The sequence below is a fragment of the Choloepus didactylus genome, chromosome 1 (genome assembly GCF_015220235.1).
Source record: "Choloepus didactylus isolate mChoDid1 chromosome 1, mChoDid1.pri, whole genome shotgun sequence".
Lineage (NCBI taxonomy): Eukaryota > Metazoa > Chordata > Mammalia > Pilosa > Megalonychidae > Choloepus > Choloepus didactylus.
Genome location: NC_051307.1, coordinates 107,302,311 through 107,328,928, shown reverse-complemented (window position 1 = coordinate 107,328,928; position 26,618 = coordinate 107,302,311). Strand labels below are relative to the sequence as shown.

The window sequence follows — 26,618 nt, the reverse complement described above, 5'->3', positions numbered from 1 at the left end:
GCAAGCATAAAGAAATAATTCTGGTTCAATCATACATGATTTTCAGAGAATTATTAATAATAACAGTGCTAGGACAAAAAAAAATTCTTGCTTGTGCTTATTTAGAAAAGGCTTTTTTGAGATCCAGGAGAATTTGATATTTAGACTCCAATTCTATAAAATACATAGTAGCAAGTGAAGCTTAGTGAGCTTTTGAGTATAAAGAGTTTGTGCAAATATTTAAAGTGATTATCAACCATTATTAAATCCAAAAATTCTGCTAAAATTGTGGGTAATCTGGCAGTTTAGGAGTTTAAAAAACAGGAACCAAGGCAGACATTGTAGACATTACTGATAAAGGGTCCAACCCTAACCCTTAACCCAGCTTAACACGCGAGGCCCCCCAACCGTGTAGTCCCCTGCCTTTAGAGACTCGGTGACTGCAGTTAGTTCAGTGGGTAGGAATTTGGGCCCAGAGTAGAAAGCTGATAGGAACAGCACAGAGAAAGAAGCCCCTCATATGCCCACCCACGGGGGTGCAATGAGCTCACCCATGGTAGGCAGCATAGATGGGGCCCTAGTGCTGCCGTTACAGCCCTGAGTCCACAACTGTCAGGCTGGACATGGGGCTCACAGGTGTTGGCGCTTCTGTGCCCACCCTCAGCTGGCCTCACCCAGGGAGGTGGACCCTCAGGTGGTGTCATCAGGTGTTCCCTGGTCACCTGGGCCGCAACTGACCAGGAGGTAAAGCTGTGTCACCCACACCCTACCTCTGCCTGCCCTTTCCTGTGCCTTGTCATTCCTGGAGCTCCACTAACAGCCTTCTTGGTTTGACTTTTTGAGCCTTTAAACTGTAGTAATTATGCTGCATTCTCTTCTAGCATAGAAAGTTTTAACTAACACAGTTTTCAAAGGAAAATGCATACTCTGCCTTCTAAACCTAAGGATGTTTTTGGTACCTAAACAACAAAAATGTCTTGTAAATCACTTGAACTATACACACAACTAGGAAAGCAGGTTCTCCCTTGAGTGGTTTGTGAAGAGTGCCAATTGGAGGCTTCAGGGAAGAGCGCAATAGGTATCTTCTTGAAAGACAAACTAATGTGACAGAAAATAGAAGACACACCATCCTGCTGACAGAGCAGGAGTCAGGTAGTGTTACACACTCGTGGACAGTTAAGGATATAAGAAGTATTTCCCTGTCTTCAATTTTGATAGTTCTAGTTTCATTACTCATATTTTACATGTCCTGGATTCTTTACTTGCCTCACAGATTTGGAGAAATGGCAAATAACCAACTCAAATGAGAATACCTGGTATAAAGGGAGATTAGGAAGAGAATTCTGAAGAAAGCTGAAGAACTCACTAAGTTTTTCAGCATCTTGTATACGTGAGAAGACAACAGATCATGAATATTACTATAGTAAAGGAAATGAATATTACACAAAATATTTTCTCCTGACTTAGTAGTGAACTATTTCAACTGCTTTGCATTTGCATAAAAAAATCCATGCATCATATTGAATTCTAATCCATTTCTCATCTAAGCCATTCTAATGCTTCATACAACCAAATGAAGCAGAATTAATCAAACCTATTAGATTCATTCCTAATCCCTAAAGGACTGCTTTCTGTAGCATTTCCATGCTAACTAAAACTATTCGTGATTTGTATTTGTTTTCCGTTCTTTTTTTTTTTCTTTTTTTTTTTTTTTTAAGACTTCAGATGTGGCTGCCTCCTACAGAGAATACCTATATGACTTCCTCAAAGTTTCCCAGACTTGAAGAACAGTTAAGAAAAGCAGGGGAAATGTTGGGGAACCCATATGAGAGACCAGCTGAAGTGCTGCAACACCTTCCGCAGCCAGCCCAGGCTGAGTCCATCGTTCCTTTCCCTGGGTTCCCAGAGTGTTCTGGGTACCATCACCTGTAATGCGTAGTTACCTCCTCTATTGGGTGTGGGTCCCTTCAGGGCAGGACCCAGGTCTTATTCATTCTGTATCCTCACAGCACCCTGCCAAGCAAAGGTGCTCAGCTGAAGCTAGACTGAGCATGAAATTGAAGACATCATCTCTCCAAGTGAAGGTTTAGCTCAACCCCAAGTCATGGATGTTTGTGCAGACACTGGTCACAGCCAGGGGCAGGGCTGGCCTCCAGTGACCCCCCAGAAGCAAGCCGAAGAGCCCTGGCCCAGACCCGGTACAGGTGATAGGAGGCAGGCCAGTGGGGAGGCAGGGGGTGGATGGCATGTCCCCATGGCATACTCTGTTCCCCTCAGCTGATGTGCAAGTGGGACTCACAGATAGGGGTGCCTGTGAGCACACCAAAGGAATGCCGAGAGTTTTCCAGTGAAGGTGTGGTTCTTTAGAAAATACTGTCTCCTTCACTCCAGGGAGCTCCTCAGTCTGATCCATGACATTGTAATCACCGCCTCATTGCTTGCAAAGTTCCCATTAAAATTAAGGCTGGCTCACAACTCATGACACCAGTTGCTACATAGAAAGTAAGTTAAGATACAAAAGAAAACTGCTTATAATAAAAAGAATGTCTTAGGTATAAGACTAATTTAAAGAGTGAAGCTAATCAGCAGACCACTGAACTGCTATGGTTGTTAGAGAGGGGTAGAAAATATCAACTGCATTGGAAAAAAAGGATTCGTCAGACAAAAGTACAAAAGCTCAGCATGGATCAGAGGCTGTGGCTTCACCAGGTCTCTCACACGGTGGTTTCTATTGTTTCAATCACCTCCAGATCAGACTGCGAAGGGGAGAGAAGGGTGCACTCGTCCGGTTCCCAGCTGCTCTCCGGACTGTAATCTTCCTCTGAACTGAGTTCTGCTCCTTCTTCTGTGTCCTCATCACACGATTCCACATAGTGAGCCCCAATCGCATTGATCCCGGAGTCCTCTGAACTTGAGGGAGAAGAGCAGTGATCTATTTTTGGTGTATTGCTCTCTTTTGAAATTAAGGCATCGTGTGCAGAGACCTCCTCGGGGCTCATTTTGTGGGAATGTGGAGTGGGCTGCTTCTGCACATAGCACATCTTCCCGTTAATACATTTAACCTGATAGTTGTCAATGAAGAGGTCTGAAATCATACAGTACCTTGGTGAGTCAGGGGGAAGGGGAGGCTGGAAGATGGATGCAAATTTCAAAAAGTGTTCAGTGAGTGAGACTGAGATCTGAATGGTGTTTGTGGGTTCCCAAGGCCTAGCAGGAATCTCAGTGCTTGGAAGCTGTTCCACAGGGGTCATGGGCTGATACACATATTTGCCTGTGGGAGACACAAAAAAAGACAGTTGAAATCTGAGTGTGTTACACAAACTAAATGTAGCTATAATGATTACTTTCTGAGGACTCGGGATGTTTTTAAAATATTTCATAACATCTCAAAAGAAATTAATAATAGCATCATTCAACACTGTTACAATCAATTAAAAAAAGAGCATGGTATATAACAAATTTCATCTAAGAAACTCAACATACTTTACAAATCTTAATTTATATGAGTCTTTTTAATGTCTCTGAAGTACATGAGTGCCTACTGTAATACTTATTCTACAGACAATTTTAAATGATTAACCCATCATACTACAACAAAGAATATTCACAATATAGTATGGTAAAACACAAGTTATAAAATAGTAACATACACAATAAAGTTATCATTGCATTTTTATCTTTAATAATACACTAATATATACATCTAAACATTGGAGGAATATGCACCAATTTATTATCAGGATTATGGAAGACTTTCACTTTCTAGATTTCTATGTTCTTAATCAGAATGTGGATGTATATTTTTAATAGGTAATGGCCTACAGGACTGCTCTAGCCACCCCCAATAGCTGGGGTAGGGTTCAGGGTGTGAAATGACCTCTCTCAGGACCCAGTGTTCATCAGTGGCCAAAGCAGGAGGCAGTGTCCTCCGTGACACCAATCCGGGGCACTGAGCAACCTAAACCAAGCAGAAACCAGGGCACAGGAAGATGCAGGATGCTTCTAGGAAGCCAAACTTTTCCTTCTACTTGGAACCCTCAACTGTTTCTCATGTAGCTAACGCGACAGTGAAACCTAAATAGATCTGTTCCTAATGTGTCCCTTTCCTTACACTCTTTTACTTCATTCAACAAACTGTTAGCAAAGCCTCCCATGTGCCAAGTGCTAAGGAAACAGATGAAAGTTATCGAGTCTGTAAGTCTAAACGGATTTCAAAATAAAGATCTGGGGAAAAAAACAAAACAGCAACCTGGAAAACCCAGAGACAGGAGCCACAACTGTGGGCATCATCTTGGGCTTTTCCAAATTGAGTCCAGATTTATCAATCACTCCATGCTGTATCTTCTGCACATATTTATGACAGGTTTCTCAACTTCAGCAGTTCTGACATTTTGGGCTAGATAATTCTTTGTGTGGGAGGCTGTCCTGTGCCTTGTAGGATGTTTAGCAGCATCCCTGGCCTCTCAACCCACCAGAAGCCAGGAGCAGGGCAATCCCTGGCAGTGATAATCAGCAGTATCTATAGACCTTCTCAAACATCACCAGGGGGAGTAGGGGCAAAATTGCCCCCAGTTGAGAACCAGTAATCTGTGGTGTTCTCCCGAGCAACCATTTGCAGGCAAATTACTCATTGTGTGTGACACCTACTCCTGTTTGTTTTATTTCTTGGTTAGACTGCAAGTTTTTCTAGGATAGGGATCACATTTGTAATGAAAACTATCTTAGATTTTTAAATAAGTTAATTAAGCCAGGGAAGAATGGCAGCTTCAGATCAGAAACATGAGCAACCAACTATACCACCAATAGTGCAACATCAGGAATCTGTTAAGATCGAGCAAGCCTGCTTGTATTCTTCACTCCTGCTCCTTGACTCCTGTACAAAAGCAGGCTTTAAGCTGCACTATTTCTTTGTAACTAAATTATCCTAAAAATACCTTCAGCTTCATTATGGAGTATTACACAGAAAAGGTATGTTTAAAATTGTTAAGTCTTTGTGTTCCTAGACCTGCTTCCAAGCTCAGACATCTATTATCAATACCTATGGTCTGAAAAAACACAAGTTAGAAGAACCTGGTCACACCTTCCTGGGGGACTGTGTTTAAAATATAGTTGGTGTCTTCGTTTCTCTGTGAAGAGAAAAGAAGGAATCACTACCTCCCAGGCAGAGCTGACATTAGGTAAGAGCTGGCAGTTTGGTCTGGTGTGGACCTGGCGTCCAGATATTACAGGCATTGTCCTTCAAAGGGGCAAAGAAGCAGACTTCAGGACTCCTCTCCAAGCCCCCAGCCCCACGATTAGAGAAACACATGTCTGGGCAAGGGGCAAAGAAGGGACTCTGAGAACCTGGGGAAGCACCCCCTTCTGTTCACAAAGTGGTGAACAAAATGGCTGGAACTGAAGTTTAGTCTGTTCTCGGCAGGTGGGTCTGTGGTTACTGAGTTCAGGAAACTGAGGATAGTAAGCACTTCAGTGATGAAGTTGTCACAGTCAAACGAGGATCCCGGCAGTTGATTCCTGCCTTTCAGGAACCATTCTCAGTCCCAGATCTCAGAGGTCCACAGGGATCAGGTCTATATTTAGTCCAAAGATGGAGGGAACAGCTGAAGTCTCACTTTGGGAATTCTTTGGCCACCTCCTCGTGCTCTCACTTAACTCCCAGACCCCCTTTCCTTCCCCTCCTTTGTCCTGCTTCATAACTTCCTTACTTTCTCTGTTCTTATCAAGTCTTCTACTTCCTTCTTTCTCTAGTCCCTCTCCAATTTGTTTTTTCTTCCTTGAAGTAGAGTAGGAGGAAGAGAAATGCAGCCAGGAGAGGAAGATGTGTACTGCATCCCAGCTTCCACTTCCTTCTACACCTATAAAACGTGCTTACTCAGAGCTATGGTGACAGCCTGTAATCTGGCGATATGGGGATACATATGCAAATAGGAAGGCAGAGAAGAAAAACATAATATACACTAGACAAGAAACAAAGTTTAGTGGTTATCTTTCAAATATCAATTACTCTTTATATAATGATACTATAGTTTGATTTGCTCATAAATATGTAAATAAAATAAAACAACTTACATGAAGTATTTAGTTTTGTAAAGAGTCCAGACGAGTTAGTACTTTGGTCCAATCTCCAATAACTTTACCCCCACAGTATTCTACGCTGTGAGTCCATTTGTTCACAATGAAGGCCCTAAAGCACTGCAAGATCCTGAATTATCAGAGAGCTTCAATTATGTCCACTGTGCTGTACTTACTAAAAGAATAAAATGAACTAACACACTTCTGCAATAGCCAGGATTGAAACAAAGGGGTTTCTGGCAATTTAACCGGGAAACTCAATAATCACCACACTCTATTCTCTGAACAATCCTCTTAATTAATGGTTTACTGTGTTATTTAAAGAAATAAATGGATTGGAACCTTAAAAACTTTTATCTCTAAGAGGAGAAGATAGTTAGGGCTTGGAGAGGAGCAAAGTGGAGGGAGAGTAAAAGAAGGATCTAAGGGAGGGAGGAGAAAGGGGGTGGAAAGAAGATGAGAGAGAGAGTATTAAAATTACCACCACTTATTGAGCATTAACTACGTGCTAGGCTCTATATCAAGTGTTTTATGGGGAGCACCCATCCCAATCATCACAAATACCATACATATAACTTGGCATTATAAGCTTTCCTTTACAGATGAAGAAACAAGTAGAAAAGGGTTAAGCAGTGGTTCTAAGAAAGTGTTCAACTAAGCTACAGTAAAACTCTTCCTGATACAAATGCCTAGAAATGCTGGATGAAATAATTAAATCATTCATATTTCTATTCTCTCCCTCCATTTCTCTCTTCTCCCCTCTCTCTTCCCTTCTCCTTCCTGCCTCTCTTGTGATTTTGCAAGATAGAAAGGGGAATTCTAAGTTGCAAGAAACAGAGAGAACTGAAAACGAGAAAGATAAGCATGCAGACTGATGCCGTGGCAGCTCACGGGTCCTGGACTAATGGTGGCTCAGGGCTGGCTCAGGGCTGGCTCAGGCTCAATGTCCACCAAAGCGGGAGGCTGCAAGTGAGACATCAATATGAAACTAGGACTGTGGAATGCTGCAACTCCAGTAAAAGGAGAAGAGAAATATTTCACCTTTAGCCCAAGAGGATAATAAGGAACCTTGTCTCTGCTAAGGTTCTAGACGAAATAAAGTCTCACCTGAAAAATAAAAATCTCAGGCCTATGTCTCATGAGCATTTTCACTTTGAACTTATGCTACCCATTCCAAACAAAAAAAACTAAAAAAAAAAAAAAAATTGCTCCTAGACCATTGATACCCGTGAAGTATCTGCCAAAGAAAATGTAAAAATGCTCTGGAGGGTCATTTCAACAACCCATACTTCATGGAATTACCACATAAGAAACAAGCACCACTTGAAATGAGCTCACAGTCAAAATTTGCAGAACAATGCAGAAAACAAATAGCTGTAATAAAAGCTACCACTTACAGAAACTTACTAAATACTATATAAAATTAATTCTGACTAGCACTTTAATCCTCACAACAAACGCTTTGAAGTCGTTAACTATTATCTCAATTTTACAGATAAGAAAAACAAGGCAGAGGGGTTAAATAATTTACCAAAGGTCACAGTGTATGTATTAAAAGCCCCCAAGATGCCCTCTGTTCTAGTTTGCTAATGCTGCAGAATGCAAAACACCAGAGATGGATTGGCTTTTATAAAAAGGGGGTTTATTTGGCTACACAGTTACAGTCTTAAGGCCATAAAGTGTCCAAGGTAACACATCAGTAATCGGGTACCTTCACTGGAGGATGGCCAATGGCATCCGGAAAACCTCTGTTAGCTGGGAAGGCATGTGGCTGGCTTCTGCTCCAAAGTTCTGGTTTCAAAATGGCTTTCTCCTCTCTAGCAAGCTTGCTCCTCTTTAAAACGTCACTCACAGATGCACTGAGTTCCTTCTCTTTGAGTCAGCTCATTTATATGGCTCCACTGATCAAGTCCCACCCTGAGGGGGTGGGGCCACACCTCCATGGGAATATCTCATCAGAGTCATCACCCACAGCTGGGTGGGGCACATTCCAAGCAAATCTAATCAGCACCAAAACGTCTGCCCCACAAGACTACATCAAAGATAATGGTGTTTGGGGGACACAATACATTCAAACTGGCATACCCTCCCAAAAGAATACTGAAGATGTGACAATTAGGACTTGTGAAGGCTAAATTTCAAAAGGTGTCAGAGCTTCATCCTTGGTCTCCCAGATGGCTAACTCTGGGAGAAGCCAGCCGTGAGCACACACAAGCAGCCCTCAGGAGGGGTCCATGTGGCGAGGACCTGAGGCTCATGCCAACAGTCGGAACAAACATGCCAGCCGTATGAGTGAGCCAGTTGCAAGTGGCTCTTCCAGCACTAATCAATCTTTCAGGTGACTTGAGTCCCAGACAAACCCTTGAGACACCAAGCCAGAAGAACCCAGCCCAGCCATTTCCAGATTCCTGACCCACAGAAACCATGCAATAAAAAATTTTTGTGGTTTTATGCCACTAAGTTTGGGGGCAATTTCTTTTGCAGCAGTAGGTCATCAATACAGATTTTACTCTCTGGAAGTAGGGTGCTGCTACAACAAAAACTTAAAAATGCATGAGTGGTTCCATGGATGACTGTATGGTGTGTGAATGTATTTCAATAAAACTGAATTTAAAAAAGAAAAAACCTTTACAAAAAAAAAAAATGTATGAGTGGCAGAAGAACTGAAAGCAAGGACATAAACAAATACTTACACACCAATGTGCACAGCAGTATTATTCACAACTGCCAAAAGATGGAAACAACGCAAGTGCCCATCAACCAATGAATGGATAAACAAAATGTGATACATACATACGATGGAATATTATTCAGCTATAAAGAAGGAATGAAATCCTGATACACACGATATCATAAACGTACCTTGAGGACATTATGTTGAGAGAAATAAGTCAGACACAAAAGGACAAACTGTATGCTCTCACTGATTGAAATAATTAGTATAAGCAAATTTATAGAGTCAGAATCTAGAGTATAGGTTACCAGAAGATAGAATGGAGGGTAGAGAATGGGGAGCTAATGCTTAATTTGTGCAGAATTTTTAATGAGGTTGATTGTAGGTGTTTGGAAATGGATAGAGGCAATGGTAGCAAATTATTGTGAGTATAATGAACAGTGCTGAATAATGGGTGTGATTGTGGTTGAAAGGGGAAGCTGAGGGTCATGTATGTCACTAGAAGGAAAGCTAGAGGATAAAAAATGGTACTGTATAATAGTGAACCTTGTTGTAGATGATTATTGTGGTTAATAATACAAATATAAGAATGTTCTTCCATGAACTAGAACAAGTATACATCACTATTACAAGGTGTTAATAGCAGGGTGTTATATGGGGAAAAATACAACTAATGCAAACTATGGACTATAGTTAATAAATATTGTAATATTTTGTCATCAGTTGTAACAAAGGTACCATACCAATGCTAAGTGTCAATATTATGGAGTTATAAGGGGTATGGGATTTTTTCTTTTGGAAGCAATGAAAATACTCTCAAATTGATTGTGGTGATAAATGCACAACTCTGTGGTTATACCAAGAGCCACTGATTGTACACTTTGGATGGATTGTATGGTATGTGAATAAAACTTTTAATTAAAAAAAAAAAGGTATGAGTGGCTTTGGAATGGAACTCTGGAGAGAAGCTGTAAGAACACTGAGGAGAGGGTTAGTGAAAAACTAAAGGAACTCGAAGAAGTTAGCAGAAGCTTGATGGCCCTTGAAAAAGGCTTAAGGTAGGGACTGGCAAACTATAACCCACCTGGTCTGCTTTTGTACATCCTGTGAACTAAGAATGACTGTGGTTAATAGTACAAATATAAGAATGTTATTCCATGAACTAGAACACATACACATCACTTACATTTTTGAAGAGTTGTAAGATGAAAAACAAAGAACAACAAAAAGGATGTGCCACAGAGACTGTTTTGATGCACAAATCCTATCTTAAAATATTTACTTACCTGGGCCTTTCAGAAAAAATTTGCCAATCTCTGGCTTAAAGGAATGTGAGGAAAATGTTACTGAAAACTGGAGGAAAGAGGGCCCTTGTTATGTATTGGCAGAAAGTCCAGCAACCCTGTCACCTCTAGTAATGTGGAAAGTATAAATCGTACATAACATGGTAATCTAGCTAAGGATCTTCTTGTGACTTACAGTAAAATGTAAGAGGAGAGATAAGAGCTAAAGAAAGAACAGCTAAACATAAGACTCCAGACTTGTTTGGGTTGAAAATTCCCGACTTCTCCAGGTGGCAAAAATTAAGGAATGGCTAAAGTTAAGAACCAGCTTTCAGGCAAAGATCATATCTGGGGCACTGTCAAGAAAACATGGTCTAAAGATTAAGCCCAGGGTGTGGCTGCAAAATTCTTTGTTAAGATCTAAGAAAGATCTAAGGACTCCTAAGAAGCTTGAGGCCTTTTTATGTCTGCAGTTGCAACAGAAGCCCAAGGAACAAAAGGGCTTACTATGAAGAAGTTTTTGGGTGTGGCTTTTGTCTAATGGAGTGAACCCAATAAGATACATCAGTGACCCACAAAGTTTTAATAGAAGTTGAATTGGACTGAAGGGTTCAAGAAACATCACAAAATGAAGAGGCTATCAGACCTGCAAACTGCAGGAAGCAGGCTGGAAGATTACTCTGCTACAACCTTTTTTGGAAAAGAAAGAATATAGAGGGTGGGATCAAGATCTCAGATTGCTGAGCCAAGAGCCATAGGAAATAGCAGGGCTTACTCCTATTCAAAGACCTGCCAAAATGTACCTTGCTGAAACTCAGAATTTCAATGGCCCAGTGATTATTGTGTGTCTCCAGTTTTCCCCCTTTTTTTAAACAGTAGGGTCTACAGCAGCCATCTTCTCCCTGTCCCATCACTATATGCTGGGTATGTGGGAAGGAGATAACTTGTCTGTTTAGTTCAAAGTTATCAGATAAAAAGGAAAGGTACTTGAACTATAATCAAGGAACTACACCTGAGGGACTCATATGCACCTAAACCTGGTTTAAATGACAAGATCCTGGACTTAGGCTGATGCTATAACGGTATGAGATTTTGGAAGCCTTGGTAGGGGGTAAGTGTATATTATACAAGTGGAAGGGACATACTTTCAGTAATAAAATTCTGTTTCTCCCCTCCTTTTTATGTCTGTTCAAACTGGTCTACAGCCAAAGTAAAAGTATTAAATGTAAGTTTCAGGAAATTGGATACCCATTTTTTTTTATCCTTTCTTCCCAATCCAGCCTGTATCTAAAGATTTCATGTAATTTTTGAGAAAAATGAAAGGAAGTTGAGTCTAGCATCCAATACTGCAAAACAAATAACCCAGAACCCAAATTGAAAGAGAATAATCAAGGTTCCATCATAGAGGCTCACTGGGCTCAGCCACTAAGTTAATATCACAAACAGCAGATTTATAAGATCACTGCCTCAGAAACACTCAAAACAAGACCTTACACACTCCTTCTCTCTCTTTCTCTTTTTTCTCTGTTTTTCGTTTTTCTGAATTAAAAAATGAAATTTTTACTTAATTTTTGCATTTTAAAACTTGTTTTGGAAATAATTTTAGACTTATCAAAAATTTACAAAAATAGTATACAGAATTTCCAAATACCCTTCCTCATTCTTCCTCAAATGTTAACATCTAACATTAACCATAGTACAATTACATAATGATACAATACTATCAATGAATCTACAGACTTATTCAGATGTCCCCAATTGTCCTACAAATTTCTGGTCCAGAATCAATTCAAGATCCTACATTCCATTTTGCTGACATATCCCCTTATCTCTTCCAATCTAGGATATTTTCTCATTCTTTGTGTTTCATGGCCATGGCATTATTGAAGAGTACTGGACAGTTATTTGATAGTATGTCCCTCAATTTTAGTTTGTGTGATGTTGTCTTATGATTAGATTGAGGTTATGCATTTTGGCAAAAAACCACAGAAGTGATGTATCTTTTTCAGTGCAATACATCAGCAGGTACATGCTGTTGATATAAATAAATCATTAAATCTCGTTACTGGTGATGTTAACTTTGAGCATTAATCGGTTAAGGTGGTGAAATGTCCAGATTTTTCCACTGTAAAGTTACAATTTTTCTCTTTATAATTTAGTAAGGATCCTGTGGCAAGGTATTTTGAGAAGATGCAAATATGCTGTTTCTCATCATACTTTCACACACTAATTTTAGCATGCATAGGTGGATCTTGTCTGCAACAATCATCACTGTGGTATTTGCCACGCAGTGACTATTTCCATCAATGCTCCTACAGTTATTCACCAGAATTCTACGTCAGCAAGAGCTGCCCTTTCTCCTTCATTTATTTATATAAGCATGGACTCATAGATACTTACTTTATTTGATGGTTTGTAATCCATTACTCTCATTATTTAGTTTGTTGCTCAAATTGTTCCAGATTTAGCTCTTGGGAGCTCCTTCAAGTTAGCCCCTTTGTCTTTTCAGCATTCCCCATCCATTACTAAAGACTTCCTTAACTTTCTGGCATCATAAGATGTTATTAGCTTATCTTGTACTTTCCCTGTCCCAGTCCTAAAATCAACAATGTCTCCAAGGAACCCTGGTTCCTTTTATTAAGAACTTATATACATTCTTAAGCTTGTTCTCAAAATAATCCCATGAAATGGGAGCTTAGTTTGCTACTGACACATTCAAATCATTCACAAAGATCATCTATAGAAAAGTGAAGGCTATGCCTCATTACAGTACTTAACACCCCATTACAATACTTAATGCCCAATAAAAAATAATATAAAAAATAAAAATAAACTTCACAAGCCTATTAATGCACCTGGAACCTTTTTCAAGGGAGCTGAAATCACTTTCTGAATAATGAAGTCAATTACACAACACTGACTAAGATCACAGAAACCAATTATGACCAGTAAGTAAGTGAAAAATTTCATACCTTTCATTGCTTTTTGGGGAAACTGGTTCAACATTTTCAGCTATTTCTCAACTAATGGCCAATGAAAACCACTAAATAATTAACTTCCACTATTCTTTTCAAGTCTTGATTCATAACTTCTCTGATTGTTCTTCCCTCCTGTGCCAGATTGAATGTATTTTGTCCCCCAAAACGCCATTATCTTTGATGCAATCTTGTGTGGGCAGACATATTAGTGTTGATTAGATTGTAAATTTTTGAGTGTTTCCATGGAGATGCAACCCACCCAACTGTAGGTGATAACTCTGATGGGATGATTTCCATGGAGGTGTGGCCCCACCCATTCAGCATGGGCCTTGATTAGTTTACTGGAGCACTATATAAGCTCAGACAGAAGGAACAAGCTTGCTACAGCCAAGAGGGACACTTTGAAAAATGCACAGGAGCTGGGAGAGGAGCTGCAGATGAAAGATGGCCACTGAAAGCAGACTTTTGCTCTGGAGAAGCTAAGAGAGGAAAAACGCCCCAAGAGCAACTAAGAGTGACATTTTTGAAGAACTGCAGCCTAGAGAGGAAAGTCCTGGGGGAAAGCCATTTTGAAACCAGAACTCTGGAGCAGATGCCAGCCACCTGCCTTCCCAGCTAACAGAGGTTTTCCAGACACCATTGGCCATCCTCCAGTGAAGGTACCCGATTGTTGATGACTCACCTTGGACACTTTATGGCCTCAAGACTGTAACTTTGTAACCAAATAAACCCCGTTTATAAAAGCTGATCCATTTCTGGTGTTTTGCATTCCAGCAGTATTAGCAAACCAGAAGACCCCCTTGGTGTTTAGCAACAAGATATAGTGCATACTCTTTTCACAACACCTCAATGAGACACTAAAAAAGATTTATGTTCTCAACCTAGTTCTTTGGTAAAAGAAACAGAAGAATTAATTACTTTCTCAAGCTCCTATAACAAGATAGGAGTCAGTTTCAGGCCTCAGACCTTGTGACATCCTGTGCTCTTTCTTATGAGGGTACCCCTTACTTCATTAGTAAGGTTCAGGTAATGCTATTATTAGCTTACACTGTTATTCTCTGCCATTAACTTCAGCTAATATGCCAGTTTGTAGCATAGCATAATTACAGAGCAGATACATTTCTTTGAAGGTGTTTCTTTCTTTTGGTTGTAGAGCCCAAAGGAAAGGGGGAAAAATCTAAGCAAAAACTAACAAAGTAAATGTAGAAAATAAACTAAATAAATATGTATGCCCTGTTAGGCTATAGTATGCTCCTTGTTAAACTATCCTCTTAAGATAAGTTGTATATTCTAATTCTTCAAAAAGATCCTTTGTGGGGGGAAATGAGTTTTTTGCTTTCACAGTTAGTTTTATGGCTATTAAATATGTGCTTCCCTTAACACATGAAGTACCTGCTCTCAGGAAATGCAAAGTAATTTTAATATTAGCCTAAGCATAATATAATTGGAAAGATAAGTCTACTGAAAATAAACATGAGACGCCTAAGGGAAACTACATCCACAGTTTAGTTCTTTGGGTTTTATATAGTGAATTGCAATTATGTTTACTTTATTCCCAAGGTTATTCATTATTTGAAAGTAATGTTAAATATCTTTTTTCAGCTATTTTTGCAGTGTGCATTATATACTAAGTTGAATAGTATATAAAAGACTAAAAGTAAAAGGACATTTATTAAAACCATTCTTGTGGGCCTCATCCTCCACTCCACCCTGATATCTTTGTACTTTAACCTATAAGAACATCAAAGTTCACAGACTGCCCAATATATAGCAGTCCCAGTCAGAAATTTACACGAGATCCTCAATTCTTCATTTTAACAACTGTATAACTTCTCTAGTGCAGTAAAACAAAACCCTAGTGAGAATGAACCATTTACTCATTTAACAAATATTTATTGACTATCTACATGTGTTTATACCATTATATCAGATGCTCTGGGGAAATGAAAAGAAATACAATACACAGTCATTGGTTCAAGAAGTTTTCAGTCAAACTGGGGACAGAAGATTAAAAATAAAGTAAAGCAAGAGTTGAATGAACCGCAAGAATATACACAAGGGCATTCAGGCAGTGGAATAGGATTCCAGGCTTCATTAAAGGATTTTACATGGTTCTTAGAAGATATGGACCTGAGGAGCAACACACAGAACTTCTCTAGACCAGTTTCAGAGCCGAAATGTGTGGATTTAGCATTTAGGTTTCAGAAAGTGGACCAAGGGGACAAAAGAAGATAGAGTTTATGAGAAAGAGTGAGACCAGATGGGGCTTGAAATATAAGGCCAAGGAGTTCAGGTTTGGGTGAGCAGTGGTGAACCACTGAAGGTCACCAAGGAGGTAAGTAATAACGATAAAAGAGGGCGTTTAGAGAGTTTAGTCTGGTGAAGATGTACAGAGGACTTAGGAGGCTGTTGGGCATTGCCACGCATGATATTCCTATCTAACATCATGGGGCTGGGTAGATGAAGCAACACAAGAAACACATCTATGAGGGTGGCAGATCCTTGGGGTTAAGGGCAAGGACTGAGGAGTCAAATCCATGTGGATTTGAATCCCAACTCTGTTACTTATTAACTGTTTAGGCTTTTACCAAATGGTTAATATTCCCATAATTTCCATTTCCTTGGTGTAAATGTGGTCAGTGATAGCAACATGAAGGGTGGTTATAAGGATTAAACATGAAAATGCATGAACTCAATGTCTGACACATTGCAAACATTCTATTATTGTTGTTTACATTGAAGGCAGAGGCTGCTTGAAGTCATGCCACTCTACAAGCTCTCAAGGGTCATCCTTTGGCCAGCCCTGTGGAGTCCGGGACCTCTTCCTATTCCTGAGTTTCTGACATGTACTGAAAACACCCAGTTTCCTGATTCAGCTTATCCTTTAAACTTCTTTCTGACCCATAGTTCTCTGACACCTTCCCTTCATCGCCTACCCTGCCCCCACAATCTGCTTTCATTCCATTTTTCAAACTAGTATTTACTGAACTTCAATTATGTGCCAGGCCCTGAGATGAAAGCAAAACAGATCACATCCCTGCCCTCATGGAGTTTTCACTCCAGGAAAGGACACATACATTAAACAAATAATCACACTCAGATATATATAATTACAAGCAAGGAAAAGTGATATGCAAAAAGAGATGGAAAGGAAAAGCAAAAAGGGTAATTAGATATTATACTCGGGTGCTTGATTTGGATTGGCATGTCAGGGAAGACATCGCCGAGAAAGGGACAATATGTGGAATGTACCACCTGAGGTCTCGGAGTGGGAATTACAGGGGAAGAGCCAGTGTGGCTGGGGCCTGGTGAGCAGGAGGAAAAGGGTGGGAGGTGAGGGTGGGACTGGGGATTTTATCTTATACAGCAAAAAGCCAAGCACAGCTTTAAGGAGAGAAGTGACATGACCAGGCTTTTCTATTTGCTTCCATTCCTTTTTTTTTCTTTTGTTCCTAGGTAGGTAATCATTTTTATCAGTTTCTTGTTTAGTCTTCCAGGGTTTCCACATGCATATACAAGGAATACAAGCTCCCCCCTTCCCCTTACACGGAAATTAGCATAATATGCACACCATTCTGCACCTTGCAGGTTTTACTTGAACAACATATGCTGGCAATCTCTCTATAATCAATACATTGAGAAATTCCTAAGTTTTTTGTCTCTTCTCAGCTGCACAGTTTCCACTGTACGAATAAACCACAGTTTATTCGACCAATCCCCTAATACTGGACACTTCAGCTATTTGTAATCTTTTGTTTTGATAAAAAAAAAAAAAAAGCCTCATTCTGTACATGTGCAGGTGTACATGTGGGATATTTCCAATGGTGGAACTTCAGAAGTCAAGAAAAAACACACCACAGAATTTCTATTTAGGTTGATCGTAAAGTTTTGGAAAAAGATGGTGGTGATGGTAGCATGATATTGTGAGTGTAATTAACAGTGCTGAATTATATATATGAATGTGGTTAAAGGGGAAAATTTTAGGTTGTATATATGTTACTAGAATAAAAATTAAAAGATAAAACACAGGACTGTAAATGATGGACTATAATTAATAGTATAAAAATAAAAATGTTTTTCCATGAATTATAACAAATGCACCATACTAATGCAAGGTAATGGGAGAAAAATACACCTAATATAAACTATATTGTTATAACCAGTAACTATAATTATAAGTCACTATAGTTAATAATACAATTTTAATATTCTTACCGAAATTGTAAAAAAGGCACCACACTAATGCAAAATGTCAACAATAGGGGAGTATACGGGAATGCTGTAGTTTTTCAATGATTTTTCTGTAAATCCACGAGTTCTCTAAATAAAAAATATCTTTTAAAGAGTAAACACATTTATAATTTTGGCAAATATTGCCAAATGCCTCTCCATAAAGGTTGTATCATTTTGTAATTCCACCAGCAATTTATGAGGGTGTCTATCTCCCACAATCTCACCAACAAAATTCTGGTCAAACTTCTGGATGCTTAAAAATCTGATGGGTAAGAAATGATATCTCAGTAGAGTTTCATTTGGAATTTTTCTTATTATGAGTATGACTGAATATCTTCTCATGGGTTTGAAGATCATTTTTACTTATTTTTCCTTTCATGTCTTTTGCCTATTTCTCTACTGAGTTGTTAACTTTCTTCTCACTCTATAGGACCTCTTTATGTATTAAGAAGATTAGCCCTTAGTTTTTGATAGGCTTTACCAATGTTTTTTCCTCCAAAGTGGCATTTGTATTTTGAGTTTGCTTATGGTAAACCATAATTGTTTCAAGAAGCGGGTCAAGATGGCAACATAGGGAGGTGTGGAATTTAGTTAGAACACCAGAGCAACTAGTAAATAGCCAGGAACAACTAGTAAATAGTCTGGAACAACTGCTGGGAGACATTTGTGACTGGACACACATCATACGCCAGTCAGGAATGGAATGCAAGCGCATAAATGTCATGGGTGTTCCAGAAGGAGAAGAGAAGGGGAAAAGGGCAGAAAGAATAATAGAGGAAATAATCACTGAAAATTTCTCATCTCTTATAAAGACATAAATTACAGATCCAAAAAGCACAGTGTACCCCAAACAGAAGAGATCCGAATAGACCTACGCCAAGACACTTAACAATAGATTATCAAATGTCAAAGACAAAGAGAGAATCCTGAAAGCAGCAAGAGAAAAGTGACCCATCACATACAAGGGAAGCTCTATAAGACTATGTGCAGATTTCTCAGTAGAAACCATGGAGGCGAGAAGGCAGTGGTATGATATATTTAAGATACTGAAATAGAAAAACTGTCAACCAAGAATTCTATATCTGGCAAAACTGTCCTTCAAATAAGGGAGAGTTTAAAATATTTTCAGACAAACAAAGAGTTTGTGAACAAGATATCTGCTCTACAAGAAATACTAAAGGGAGCACTACCGACAGAAAAAGACAGGAGAGAGAGGTTCAGAGAAGAGTGTAGAAATGAAGACTATCAGTAAGGGTAAAAAGAGAGAGAGAGAGAAAATAAAATAAGGTATGACACAAAATGAAAAAGACAAAATGATAGACAGTAGACATTACATTGAGTGAAATTAGCTAGAAACAAAAGGACAAATACCATATGGTCTCACTAATATGAACTAACATTAATGAGCGAACACTGAAAGTTTAAGTTGAGAACACAAGTTATCAGGAGATAGAAAGAGTGTAGAGATCAGGTATCTGATACTGAAGGAGTAGAGGATGTTCAATAGGATTGACCGTACAGATCCAGAAATAGCACAATACTGTGTGATGGTAGCACAATATTGTAAGGACACTGAACAAAGATGAGTGTGAGTATGGGTGAAAGAGGAAGGCTAGGGGCATGTATGATACCAAAAAGAAAGATAGAAGATAAGGACTGGGACTGTATAATTTACTGAAACCTAGAGAGGTCAATGATGGTGATTAAGTGTACTAATAACAGAATGTTTTTACATGAGGGAGAACAAATGAATGGCAACATTGCAAGATGCTGAAAACCAGATGGTATGGGGAAAAAATACAATCAATGCAAACTAGAGTCTATAGTTAATACTAATACTGTAATATGTCTCCATTAATTGTTACAAAGGCAAAATACCAAAGCTAAATATCTATATGAGGGGGATATAAGGGAGGGGTATGGGATTCTTGGTGGTGGTGTGGCTGTATGACCTTTCATTGTATTTTGTTTTGTTTTTTTCTTCTATCTTTTTTTATTCTTCATTTTTTTCTCCTCTTCCTCTTTCACTGTGGAAGAAATGGAAATGTCCTCATATAGATTGTGGTGGTAAATGCAGAACTATGTGATTATACTGGAATCACTGGTTGTTTACTTAAGATGGATTGTATGGAGTGTGAATAAAACTGTTTATAAACAAATAAACAGAGGGAGACAAGTGCAGGAGAAAATGTGGAGATAAGTATGTACCTATTCACTGTTGGTGGGGAAGTAGAATGGCACAGCCCATCTGGAGGGCAGTGTGGTGGTTCCACAGGAAGCTAAGTATAGGGTTGCCATATGGTCCTGGGCCTGTTACTGGTTGTATACTGGGAAGAACTGAGAGCAGGGACATGAGTGGACATTTGCAGGCTGGTGTTTGTGGCAGCAGTATTCACGATTTGCAATGGATGGAGGTGGCCTAAGGGTACATCGACGGATAAACCGAATGGCAAACTGTGATTTATACAGACAACGGATTACTAAGAAGGAATGAAGTTGTGAGGTATCCAACTAGGTGAGTGGACCTTGAGGACTGTTGAATAAAATAAACTAGAAATGAAAAGACAAACATTATAATGCCTCAAAAACATGGACTAACAATAATGTGTAAACTCTGAGAATTAAATCTGGGAGCATGGGCTACCAGGGGAAGGCTTATTATAAAGGTACCTAGATTGTAAATTCATACAGCAGTCACATTTATTCATGAGTTGTAACAGTTATTTCTAAATTCTGAGATGCTGAGCTGTTGGTATGTCCCTGGAGCTTCGGGTGTCTGTGTGGTGCCTGTGACTTGGAGCCAGGGTTGAGCAGCTGTGAGTGTTGGCACTGCCCCATGCAGCAACTGTTAAAGAGGCTGAAAAGGAGATCAGACTTCAACTGGAGATATGAATGAAATGGACCTGACTGAGATTGGGGTAGATCAGACTAAAGGGTAGAAGATGATTTTAACTGTGTTTCAAAACTCCGGCTTCTGTGTGGGATCAAAGGAAGAGATGTTTATTTGGTGAAAAATCTATATTTTCTGTAGCACATTATATGATTTAACCTGCATAGTCAGTTTACTCAAACACCATAATTACATGGACCCTTGAATATGGAGTGAGATCTGCTTGGTTTGTATAGATCAGCATGAAGCCCCAATACATCCCAGAGTAATTTGGGCAGAGGATAAGAAGTACTTGCAATGCCCCTTTGAGGATGGGGGGAAATGTGGAAATATTAAACTTCCCCAGTTGAGGAATTCCCGATATTCTCTCAAGCATTGGGGACTATCAGTTTAGTAGGCTGAGCCTTTGATCTTGGGGCTTGCCCTTATGAAGCTTGTTACTGCAAAGGAGAGGCTAAGCCTACTTATAATTGTGCCTGAGAGTCACCCCCAGAGAACCTCTTTTGTTGCTTAGATGTGGCCTCTCTCTCTAAGCCAACTCAGAAGGTAAACTCACTGCCCTCCCCCTCTTCGTGGGACATGATTCACAGAGGTGTAAATCTCTCTGGCAACATGGGACATAACTCCCAAGGATGAGCTGGCCTTGGCATTGTGGGATTGAGAAAGTCTTCTTGACCAAAAGGAACAAAATAATGTTTCAATAGCTGAGGTATTTCAAATGAAGTCGAGAGTTCATTCTGGAGGTACCTCTTATGCATTATATAGACATCACTTTTTAGTTTTTAATTTTTTAGAAGAGCTAGAAGGAAATATCTGAAACTGTTGTACTGCAATCCAGTATCCCTGATTCTTGAAGATGATCATATAACTATATAGCTTGTACGGTGTGACTGTGTGATTGTGAAAACCTTGTGGCCAACACTCCCTTTACCCAGTGTATGGACAAATGAGTAGAAAAATGGGGACAAAAAGTAAACGAATAATACAGGGGGAGGAGTATGGGATGTTTTGGGTGTTCTTTTCTACTTTTATTTTTATTCTTACTTTTATTTTATTTTTTGGAGTAATGAAAATGTTCAAAAATTGATTGTGGTGATGAATGCACAACTATATGATGATACTGTGAACAATGTTGCACACTTTGGATGATAGTATGGTATGTGAATATATCGCAATAAAATTGCATTAAAAAAACACAATGGTTTCAACTAAGGCATATATATTGTAAGAATGATTGACAATTTGACTTAGGAATGAGATTAAGTTTCCTGGAATTACATGCTCTTTGTAGATATGGAATGTGAATTTATTTTCCAAAATGTAGGCTCAAATATGTTCAAGAAGTAGTGTCCTTACAAAAAAGAAAATCTCTCAATGGTGAGTTTTCTGAAGTGTTTATAAAAAATTATGATGTGCATATGTAAACATATCTGTGTGTATGTGTGTTGGGGATGCAGGAAGAAAGAACAGGAAGAAAAAAGTGGAAAGGGGAATAAAAGGATTGGGTACGAAAGAGGGATAAAGACAAGTAGACGGAAAATAGGATTGAATAAGCAAAAGGGAGAGAGATACATAGGGAGAGTTCCAGACCAGGAGAAGACCTAACACCATTAACAAAACTTAGGGAGAATCAACGGAGAACAGTGCCATGCTATCACATAGCACCTGATCCAAGCTAAAGAGATCCCCTTTTGCTTAACCACTTAATAAGTAATTGATTACCTATTATGTACAGGGTATAGTGCTAAAATCAAGAGGATTTAGTTGAGAAAAAAAGACATTTAGTTGGAAAAAGGTAATAAATACAGAAATTTTTAAAGACAGTAATACATTGGTAACCACCTTCTTGTTAGAAAGTAACAAGAACAATTACATTTAAATTCAACAGTTTTTAGCACTATAGTAAGAGACTATGGAAAACATGAATAAGGCATTTAAAGAAAAAAACCTCAAAGAAAAATTATTTTAAGTAGGTCTACAAACAATAACCTTACCTCTTGTTTGTTTTTGTTTTGCTTTTTTTTAAATCAGTACTGTTACTTGACAATTTACAAACTTGTTTATAAGGTGAATAATTCAAAAGTCCATAATGGGTAGGCTGAGCAAGATCTTCCAAAATGAGCCTTTCAAACCTTGAGGGATTAGAGGCATAATTGGAATTTTCACTGGAACTAACACTAGATAACTCTCGCCTAAATTCTGCAAACTCCATTCTGTCATCTTCAGTTCATGTCTTAAGGAAGCAACACTTGCAAGCAAACTTTCTTCTTCAGTGTCTTTATTATGGTCTGATGAACTAGATTCCATTTCTTATTTGAAGAAACTGGCAGGAAATTAAGTGAGATGCTATATAATCTTAATAGACAAACTGGTTCTAGCCTCTTTCCCCTTTTGTTTCCACAAATTTGCTTCTCAATAGAAGACTCTGCCAGACAAAGTCAATGGATCAGGTCCCCATTCTGTTTTATCTTTTCGACAACATCTCTAGTTCCCTGCAGGACCCCCAAGTCGTATTTGGGGGAGCAAGACCACCCAACGATGGTGCACACCACACTCTAGCCTGTGCTCAGAAGCTCCAGACCCTCCCTGGCATGGAAGCATCAGACGTATGACGCCAAGAACCAGCAAACCCCAGCTATGTCCAACTCCAACCACCGTGGTACTACCAGTTTCCACTTCTGTCTGCATCCCTCACTGTATGGGCGTACAGGAAAGCCAACACCTACCCCACCATCCACTCAGATCTGGATCTAAGTCAAATAAGTAAGAGATGGAGGGAGAAGGTGGAAAAAAGCACCACCAAGCAAGTACAGGCAGGAACTTTTATCAGTAGGACTTCTAGAACCCACATGGCTCCAAGCCACATTTTGAAACACTGAAATATGGATGGCGCCAGTACAGTGAGACCTGCCTTAAAATAACATTTCTGTGAGTGCTGGAAGTCAACAATAGAGGAGCTGTTCACTACACTTAATCCATTTATAGCAGCCAATCTAAAGGGAGATATCTTGAAGGTGCTAAGGCTTTTTTTTTTTAACCATGCTTACTCCTCATTAAAGTCACGTTAACAAGGAACTACCAGTGAACAACCATGCATCCTACAATCCAGTTTTGGTCACACAAACAGCCATAAACATCCCAAGAGGAAAAATCAGTATTAAGTTGTGAGGTACAGACTATACACAGTGTAGGAGAAAGGCTAAAACCAGCTCCACAGAAACCATGGAATATAAACTGAGGAAGAGTTGAGACTCAGCAGAAGAAAGAAAGTGGTATGTATGCCTTGTGCAAAAATTCACAGACAAAAGCAGCACAGAGTGTTTGAGGGGCAGAAGCCTCTCCTGCCACTGAGACCAGTCTCGTCACCTGCATAATCTGGAGAGAGAGCAACACCCTCTCCTTGCCCTGTGAGGTCAGATTCAACAAGAGTCGCTCTGCTGAACAAACTGGCACACGGGAGCGTCCTGAGCCTGTAGACAAAGACAATTCCAGTTGGAAGAGGTCTCCTTCTAGAGAGTTCAGAAACATCCTGATAGCACAGTAAGTTGGCTAAAACTGGCCACACTGGAAAAAAAGGCAGAGAGTGAGAATTCTCTCAGGCTTCTAGTTCCTGTTGGGTAGCCAAATAAGGATTTCATATAGTGAACACATCTACCTTTTTCCACTTAATCTGGAATGTGCTACTTATTCACCCAGAGTTATTCTGCAAAGCTAGTTTAACACCGTGATGGGTTACAAAAGATGAAGATGAAGCATGAAAACCCTATGTTCAGAAAGAAAAGGATGGCTGCTGACAGCACACAGCGACTCAACCGGTATTTATTAAAGTGACTGCAATGTGCAGTGCAGGAAAACACTCGGAGAGAAGCTTGATGTGGGGGAAGAGGAAGAAGTGAGGAAATGGCTGGGTAGATGCTACCATCCTACAAGGTGAGAAAAGCTGCCTGAGTACCACTCCTTTTTATCTAAACAAGGATGCTAACAATGTAAGTCATTATCTTTGATTTTTTATAACATTCCTTGATTTTATGAGCACGAAACTATCTCAACCTCTTGCCTTTCTCCACAAAAATCACTGGTTCATGGGCTGAGTTACAAGACTGGGCAAAATATTTCTGAAACTGCAGTTTGAAAAAAATCCATGGGGAGACAAAGAAATTCCCCATGGGAGGCAGCAAGAGTGGAGAACCTGGAATATGATGACTCTGGTGTAGTTTTCTGCCATTCCGCTAGCACACAGCTGTGCAGTTCTACAGATACCAAACAAGTTATTAGCAACCATTAATTTAATGGACAGATATTGCTGGCAGACTAAAGCTAAGGGAAACAGATAAGATATCTGTCACATTTATCTATTGATCTGGGGATAAAACGTGCAGAAATGCACAAGAAAAGGATGCTAACCAGTCAACCGGATCTAAGGAAAATAAGATTTTGAGGCATTTGAAGTATCGGTTTTAGCACTGGGACTCTGCAGGGACTCAGTAAATGTTTACTGCATTTTAAAAAAATGTATCTTTGTTGAAGGTTATTTTTGTAAGGAACAAAGCTGTACATAATTCAAGAACCACAAGTTCAAAATTATACAAACCAATTGGCATTCTGGACTTCATTTTTAAATAATCAGTCACAATAATAATGAAACATATTCTAAATATCAGATATAATTTGAAATCAAATTATTTAACATTTATGTACATGAATTTATATTTCCCTACATAATTAATATAAATATAAATATAATATATTTGTCACATTTTTTTCTTTAATTAGTTGTAATAATTACTTCTCGTTTCTCTTAGACATGTGGTAAGGCCAGCCATTTCAAAATCAGTGCCACTGGGGAGAGCCAAGGATTTAGGGATAAAAGGTAACAACTTTAGTATTTATTAGCTAAATAGCATCCCTAGTTCACTATACATTTAGTTTTCCTGAATGGGTGCAAGGGAGGCTCAGATGACAGCACCAAAACTCAGATTGGAATTTTGTTTTCAGATCATATCCTTGTCTCATAAATTGGGTTGTAAGATTTATGGAGGGAGTCGCTCCACAGTTGACACTAAATAGTAACGAGGGAAAAAGGAGTCCAAATGATGATGAGACTATGACTGTGCTACTTGTCAACGTGGAGCCTCTTGGCTCCACACAGTAGGGGGTCCTGAAGGGGCACTGCATGAGGAAGGGGTTGTCCTGATTGTTGGCAATTGCTGGGAGGGGCATGTGAGAGGGGCAAGGATAGCTGGTGGGCCTCTGCCCCAGCCCTGTGCCCAGAACCTTGCAATCTTGGCCTGGCCCAGAGATAACCTCCCCGTGGCCCTTTCCACAGAAAAGCAAGCGCTCCAAAGACCGTCTGCCTCCACAGGTGCCCCTAACGCCTCAGGCCCACACCAAGCCTCTGCTCCCTCTACCTGCCCACACCATTAGCTGCTGGGTGCCTACACCTGCCTGTATTCCAGAGGCTTGCACCCGCTGCTCAGGAACTGCAGACCAGTCCAGTCTAGGCAAAATCAGCAAATTTCTCTGCTATCCTGTGGGCTGAACTCCATCTACTCCAACGAAGTCTGAACCCCAACCTTGGGGGAGGGGACCCCTACCAAGTTTATCTTTCCTTGAGTATTCTCCCTCAGCCCTAGGGTACCATATGGACTTTCTTTATATCTTATAGTCACTTATTTATCAGAGTTTAATAATTCTTTATACAAAACTTCCCCTGGTTAGCCCACTGTGTGATATCTATTTCCTGATTGGACCCAGACTAAGTGATTAAATGATCAGGGTCAAGGTGCGGGATTTCTTATAGATGGTACTTCTCTGATTTGTCTATGGGAAAAAAAAAAAGCATTATATTAAGAAATTAAGTAGTTTGTTTATTTGGAAGCTCTGTTAATACCTATCAAATATTACATATTAAAATGCTGGTAATTATTTAGATGTGAACAAACTTAATTTTAACAATTAAATTTAATACAAATGCAGCAGGATTTGGGGAGAATGCATTAGAAAACCTATTTTGTTTTAAGAACATGGTTTTTGTTACCTGAATATTTCTCTATCAATAATTAGTGTCAAAAATAACTAAGAAGAACAAAGGAGCTTACTGAATATTCTGGATCATTCTCCCCCAAAGAAATGACCGCTACAGCTATTGAACTAAAAGTGCTTTCCCTGAAGGAACAATCAGGGAAAAAAATCTGAATCAAGCCTTCATCATAAACCAACAAATGTTAATCTTAATTCCAGAGTGAAAAAATTCAGAGCGTAGGTTGGGAGTAACATTCAATAGCTTTATGAATAAGAGCAGAGCATCATGGCTGGTCATGTATAGTACAGCTCTTTTCCCTAGATCTTGGAATAAAACTGGCTTTGGGGAGAACAATGAGACAGGACAAGAAGGAAGCATCCCTCTCTGTACAGCAGGAGGACCAAAAAAGGCAGATGAACTATTTGAGAAAGGAAATCCTGATTCACATTCGAAGTTCTGGACAAAACTGGAGCAGCATGTAAAACAA

At 39.4% G+C, this 26,618-nt stretch overlaps 1 protein-coding gene across 1 annotated transcript in view; it reads right to left on the bottom strand.

Moving 5' to 3' along the window:
• Positions 1–1,627: 1,627 nt before the first annotated feature.
• C1H3orf70 (chromosome 1 C3orf70 homolog) overlaps positions 1,628–26,618 on the bottom strand; it is a 128,702-nt gene continuing 103,711 nt past the window's right edge. The window contains exon 2 of the mRNA XM_037839087.1: positions 1,628–3,250. Coding sequence (XP_037695015.1) covers positions 2,694–3,250 — 557 coding nt within the window. The 3' untranslated portion in view covers positions 1,628–2,693. The remainder of the gene's footprint in view (positions 3,251–26,618) is intronic.